The sequence below is a fragment of the Strix aluco genome, chromosome 1 (assembly GCF_031877795.1).
Source record: "Strix aluco isolate bStrAlu1 chromosome 1, bStrAlu1.hap1, whole genome shotgun sequence".
NCBI classification, from domain to species: domain Eukaryota; kingdom Metazoa; phylum Chordata; class Aves; order Strigiformes; family Strigidae; genus Strix; species Strix aluco.
In genome coordinates this window covers 133,799,119-133,806,265 of record NC_133931.1, presented here as the reverse complement: position 1 = coordinate 133,806,265, position 7,147 = coordinate 133,799,119, and the positions used below count along the sequence as shown (strand labels likewise).

The 7,147-nt window shown below is 38.2% G+C and overlaps 1 protein-coding gene across 1 annotated transcript in view; it reads right to left on the bottom strand.

The window, feature by feature from the left end:
* Nucleotides 1–948: 948 nt before the first annotated feature.
* Nucleotides 949–7,147, bottom strand: part of PHF14 (PHD finger protein 14) — a 173,083-nt gene continuing 166,884 nt past the window's right edge. Inside the window, 1 exon segment of the mRNA XM_074836515.1 lies at nucleotides 949–1,130. Coding sequence (XP_074692616.1) covers nucleotides 1,056–1,130 — 75 coding nt within the window. The 3' untranslated portion in view covers nucleotides 949–1,055.

Sequence of the window (7,147 nt, the reverse complement as noted above, 5' to 3'; positions counted from 1 at the left end):
CAGAATAACAGTAAAAATATAAAAGAGTGGGAAAAGAGGTGAACTTTTTCAATTGAAGATGATTCATTTCTCCTAGAGCAAGATAAACTTCCCTCAAGGGAATTCAGTGAGTGTTGCTTTAATCCTAAAAGAGAATCAGTAAGATTTTTGGTTTCTTCATTGCAATCTGTGAAACTATCGAGCCATAAATCTACATCTGAGTTTCTTGTACTAATCTTCCCATTTACTGACCTGCACAGGCTAAAAAGCAGACGTAAATTGGAAATCAAAATGATGAGTATAGGAATAAAAGTTTTTTATTTTAGATTTTCTCTGCTCACTTAAAGGTCTAATGACACAGCAAGAAGTTATTTTATTCTGTCATAATGGAAAGATTGGCATGAAGGAATTAGACCTGGATAGGATGTCCTAATCAAGACAAAAACGTGACGTTCATTAAAAGACAATGATCATGTGAAGATGGAAAAGGTTTACATGGAAGAAAATGATAATGTAACATGAAAACAATTAAAAATCACATGAGATACAAACATGTAAAACTAATTACTTATGAAAACATACTGTACATGCCAAAAAATCCTTGCCTCCACCTGGTCCTCAGCAACATTTATTTTAATCACTGATCAGAAGAAATTTCAGAACTCATTTAGTAGAACACATTTATCTAACTTTTAAGAATCAAAGCTCTTGCTCAGAAATACTAAAATATCTATGAGTTATAACTATCCTTTAAGGATAACATTGCTTTGTAGAGTAAAAAAAAAAAAAAAATTGACCTGTTTGGTTAGTAAATGCTATTAGTGATGAAAAACCCATCAGCTTTCTGTACCGTGTTCAAAAAGCTTTTAGAATTTCATTGGTATGGTGCTCAGTTCTGATAATTCAGCTTTTAATGCAATCAAGAATATCACCAGGAGCTACTTAATTAATTCCCCAGTGCAGCATGAATTTAATTTTCAATGACTTTATTGAGAACTTTTTTTGTTAATTTTACAATGAGAAACTATAATCACTGTTACACAACTTGCAAATATTTCAAACAAGACAGCGATCTCCTATTTTTTTGATTTTTTCTGTTCCAGATTCAGCTCCTGAGATGGATTTTCTGCCTCAGCTTCATTTTCATCTTCCTGTAAAAGAAAATGAAAACCTGAACATTAATCAACTCATTGAAGAAGTACACTTTTTGTACTTAGGCATATGTATAGAATTCTGTGCAGAGTTTTGCCATCCTTTGCCTGACCAATAAGCACCAAAATAAGCAAAAAATGTCATTTATTCAAGCATTTGTTTTTGCTCAAGAGGTGAAATAGAAATTATAATAACTTTAAACAAGCGTAATCACCTACATTTATAGTATAAGAATAATTTAATGAGTAAGTATTCACTGACCAATTTACTGGATGGTTACATAAAGAAATTACTAAACCATACATGGATTACAAAATATTCAAACATCTGCAGCAGATAGTATTATACACCTTTCCTTTGTTCTTGACCAGAGATTTCCACTAAATTACTTTTGAATGCAAGAACTTTCATCATTGTTCTAAAAATTACTTTTGAAAAGCATCTGCCATTGAAAAACGTTTCATTTTTTTGAGACCAGATACGTTTACTTCACTATTTGATAAAAGACAATAAATTTAACTTCAGAGACACTTTATGTGCTGCAGCATCGTATTTTTGTCCCATCTAGCATATTTTCTTGACAGGTCTGCCAATTTTCCAATTACTTGTACCACCATATGTTATCTGAAGATCAGTCAGGTCTAAAATAGGAAACATGAGCATGTCAGGCAGCAGCATGCTTACAATATTCTACAGCTTCAGCTCCAAGAGTAGGTCTCATAATTCACTACAGGTTCCTTTGGATCTCACTGAAAAAATGAAGTGACATCATAATGCCTGTTTCCATAGGAATGGATACTATTTTGTGTCCAGTACAAAATCGTGACCTCCAAAGTATAAATTATGGAAGATTGAGAAAATGGTTTCATAAGGCAACTTGCAACCCATCGCATCATGAACAGTCCTTATCACCCATTCAAAGTATGGCCTGCATTTTAATTCAATATACAGATAATTTTCCTCATTCCAAAACCACAAGGAATAAGAAATGAATAGACATTTGGGAATGAAGAAGCATCCTGGCGGCTGTAACAGCACTCATCCCAAGTCAACAGTTGAGAGAAAGGAAATGTCAGGGACACTAGGTGGGACCCAGGAACCCAGGGTGCAGTTTCCTGCTTTAAAACAGCATCTTCATTCTTCTAGGAAAATAACTTTATCTTTTTGCATCCTAGACCTCCTTTCATCATAAAGGGGTGTTTTGTAAGGATAATTATAACAAAGATTTAGAGGTATAAAATATATAGGAAGATCACATGGGCAGCACAAAATAGAACAGCAATGGAAACATCTCATTTAAAAAGTATGGTCTCGTATTATGTTACACAACACTAAAATAAAATGGAAAAGCTAGTTGTTCTATTAAAGAAACATACACTCCACTTTGCTTCTAAATCCTCCCCGCTTCTGGAGATAGGATAGGCACTGGGAAATATTTACATGACTGACCACTAAAGGCTAAAAGCTTTTATCCTTATCTTTCTGGACTGTCATCTCTTCAATTACCTTTAAAACATGTAGTGAGCCTTGTTGCTCCTTTAGTTCAGGTGAGGAAACATGGTGCATGTGTGTGAAAACAGATCGTTGATTTGTTGAAAATACAAGTGTAGCATATTTTCAAGAGAGTGTAATGTATAGTACACACACTAAGGTCAAACTTCTAAAGAAAATAAAGGCAAGGCAGAACAGGAAATGACACAGGAGCAGTGTGTAACTAAGCTTAGATGTACTGCTTACAGGTGACAATGAATATCTCTGAATAAAAAAGCCACCCACAGAAACTTTTGGCTGCTATAGAAAACCAGCCAGGTTCTTTCATGAAGGACCTGTTAACAAAAGAACAGCAAATCTGCATATTTCTGAAGGTCCTTACCTGCAGAAGTTGTTTTCCTACTGACCTCAATGCCAACTAATCCACCTCCCTAGCACACAGCCTGCCATTATTAGAATGTCCTGACTTGTACTCCCTCATACAGGGAATATAAACCCTACACAATCATTCTTTTCCCAGCACACTTGACATTGCTTAGGGCTTCCTCTCCTAATAGAGGGAGCATGCAGAAATTTCAGAGACTACAGGGTCATACCTTCACTGAGGACTACAAGAGGGTGAAGAGATATTAGGCTCAATACTGAACATCAGCTTCCTGAGTCTATTTTTTGTGGACAGAAAGGTTTTATCCGGTGAAAGAGGTTTTGTAACAGAATATTCTGGCTTTGTGTAGACTTGAAATGTTGTAATTCTGTGCTCTGTAAGGTCATGCTTGCTCTCTGGCAGATTTCCTAGGTTACAGCAGCAGCTGCAGTGATCAGTGTTTTCTGAGATGCAGAAATGATGGCTGAGTGGCTATGGCAAGTCCAGGATTTGTTCTGTGTGAATACTCAAGATGGAAGCATCCGCCTTGGGATATTTTGCAGTACCAATACTCTTTCATTTGTTCATCTACTGTTGCTTCAACCAGATAAAACATATTCAAACAGGTTAAATCTACCAGTAGAGTATAAATTGGACTTATGTGGGCACATTCCTACACACAAGTCATCCAGGTTCCTGACTGATATTTTGTTATTTTTTGTTATTTTAATATTTTTATGCACAAAAGCTTTCTGTATAGTACTATATTAAACCATGCTCCACACAGGACATCTTAATTTTGTAGAGGCACTTTTGCTCTATCTCTGTTTTTCAACAACATTTTGAAGCAGAAATCTAAGTTTAGTATCTCTGAACATGGGTGACTGCTGTGCAAAACACAGAGTAATGATGGTTGAACTTTCACGTAGTATGAATTATCAAGGGCAGAAAACTTTTTCTTTGTCAGATATGTCTTCAGCCAGATCAGTTCCTAGACCTGTGCACTGCCACATGAACAACAGTGCCAGCACAAAAGAGATGGCAGAAATGATTAGCAGGGAACACTGGAAAGTATGAACCACCAGTTCTGGCACTCATGCAGCTTTCTGCCAGAAAAGAAGTGACAGCAGTGGCCTGAGAATGGCAAACTTACTAATGACTGAAAATTATCAGAAAATTTTGAGATGTCAACTCCAGTAAATAATAATTGCAATATCACTGCCAGTATACTTGGGAAAGATTTGAACTGGCAATTTAGAGCACATATATTACCCATACTCCAAGATGTGAAGACTCACTATTATTTCAGTTTGCTGACAAGGCAAAATTTCTATGAAATGTTTTATCTTTTTTTTTAATAGCCCAAGACACATCCCAATGATTGCACATAGAATATTGAACTGGTTGGAGTTTCTATTGTCATTAATAATGTTTGAATTTTCAGCTAAATAGCGTATACAGCCTAATTATCAAGGAATTATGCCAAACAGACTGCAGATTAAACATATTTAATATATTTGTTTTACTAATTACCACCTATCGTTATCATCATTATAATGTTTTTAATTCTGACACACAGCAAAGGAAAACCTTTTATTTTCATGTTACCTGTTAAAAAACAGTGATGATGACCGTGTGTAAAGTTGCTATTACCAGTGGCTACACAGAAGATGAAATACTGAATTCCAGTCTCTGTTTCACAGAAATTCCGTTGACATTATTTCTATTAATGTCTCACATCTCTATTTTATGTTATTATTTATTTTGCTTCCAGTCACCTATGACTCCACCATCTAGTGTTTTCTGTACTAAAAATCCTGAAACAGAGAACAGCCATTTTGGTGTTAATATCTTCAACAATCAAAGTAGTTTTTGCTAACAGATGTAACAAATCAAACATCTCTCAGTAACTTTTCTGACTACAGACAACCATAGACTTGAATATTATATGGTGAATTTTGAACATGCTCACCTACAAGATGCCTCAGCACAGATCTGGTGACTTGTAAGAGTAGCAAAGGGAAGAGAATCCCTCAAGACTGTATTACTATTCTTACTGAAAAAGTGCATTTAACAGCCCAAATATTACTTTCATGTTGAAATGAATGAAATTTATTTATCTGGAATTGCCAAATTCTTTCAGATTTACAAAACTAACAGTGATAAAGAAAAGTACAAAGGACATTAGAAAGTGCTGTTAAACCCAACACACTGAAATGAAATGTCAGCTCAGGAGCTCTTTAAGCCACTGATGACACTGATGATTTCAGGCTGACATAGCGCTTAGGGATATGGTGTAGTTGAGAACTGTCAATGTCAGGTTAAGGGTTGAACGAGGTCATCTTCAAGGTCTTTTCCAACCTAGATGATTCTGTGATTCTGTGACTGGACACCTCATTGGTGTCCTGGTGACACTGATGGACCTTCCACCTCTGCTTTTCTCATACATCCTTTCCCCAAGCATCCCACCTTTTCCCTGATGGAAACAAGGTATTGGATTAAAGGGTCCTTTGGATGCTCTATGGATGTCTTCAAATGTCCTAAGGTCTCAGTCTGGTCTCAGTTTTAAATTCTTGATCCTACAATCTGCTACCTAAAGAAGTCTTGTGAATTATTATTAAAGTATTGAGCATTCAATAGCTTTACTGAACTTAATGGGAATACTTCACAGAATCACAGAATTGTCTAGGTTGGAAAAGACCTTGAAGATCATCCAGTCCAACCATCAACCCAACATTAACAGTTCCCAACTACACCATATCCCTCAGTGCTAAGTCGACCCTACTCTTAAATGCCTCCAGGGATGGGGACTCCACCACCACCCTGGGCAGCCCATTCCAACGCCTAACAACCCGTTCTGGAAAGAAATGCTTCCTAATATCTAGTCTAAACCTTCCCTGGTGCAACTTGAGGCCATTACCTCTTGTTCTATTGCTTATTACTTGGTTAAAGAGGTTCATCCCCAGCTTTCTGCAACCTCCCTTCAGGTAGTTATAGAGGGTGATGAGGTCTCCCCTCAGTCTCCTCTCCTCCAGACTAAACAACCCCAGTTCCCTCAGCCGCTCCTCGTACAACATGTGCTCCAGACCCTTCACCAGCTTTGTTGCCCTTCTTTGGACACACTCGAGTAATTCAATGTCCTTTTTGTAGTGAGGGGCCCAAAACTGAACACAGGAATCGAGGTGCGGCCTCTCACCAGTGCCGAGTACAGGGGTAAGATCACTTCCCTGTCCCTGCTGGCCACGCTATTTCTGATACAAGCCAGGATACCATTGGCCTTCTTGGCCACCTGGGCACACTGCTGGCTCATGTTCAGCCGGCTGTCAATCAACACCCCCAGGTCCCTCTCTGACTGGCAGCTCTCCAGCCACTCCTCCCCAAGCCTGTAGCGCTGCTGGGGGTTGTTGTGGCCCAAGTGCAGCACCCGGCATTTGGCCTTATTGAAACTCCTACAGTTGGCCTTAGCCCATCGCTCCAGCCTGTCCAGATCTCTCTGCAGAGCCTCCCTACCCTCGAGCAGATCAACACTCCCACCCAACTTGGTGTCATCTGCAAACTTACTGAGGCTGCACTCGATCCCCTCATCTAGATCATCAGTAAAGATGTTAAACAGGAGTGGCCCCAAAACCAAGCCCTGGGGTACACCACTCGTGACCGGCCGCCAACTGGATCTAACTCTGTTCACCACAACTCTTTGGGCCTGGCCATCCAGCCAGTTTTTTACCCAGCGAAGCGTGTGCCCATCCAAGCCGTGAGCAGCTGAGATATCTTTAGGTGCCAAAAACTAAAGGTAAGAAGCTCACTTTTAAGATCCTATGTCTGAAAATTTTGATCTGACAGTTGAAGAAGACTGTCATATAACTTCATCCCCTTTGAAAACATGTTCAAGGTCAACTACAAATGGTGCTCCAAGCAAAGAATAACAGGTCCCACAGGGAAAGTTAAATTTGCAGTAATTATTCCAGAATATTCCCCTGTAGACAAATTCTGGCATTGGGGAAAAAAAAAAAAAAAAAAAAGCCTAGAAATAAGCTTTTGAGTGTCCCTTTCTCTTTTTCCCCCCTCCAAGCAATTTCATTCAATATGTCTGAGAATTTCTTTTTATTCCATTAGTTAATGAAACGAAATCTGGAAGATAACAGTGGATTAGACAATTCTTAA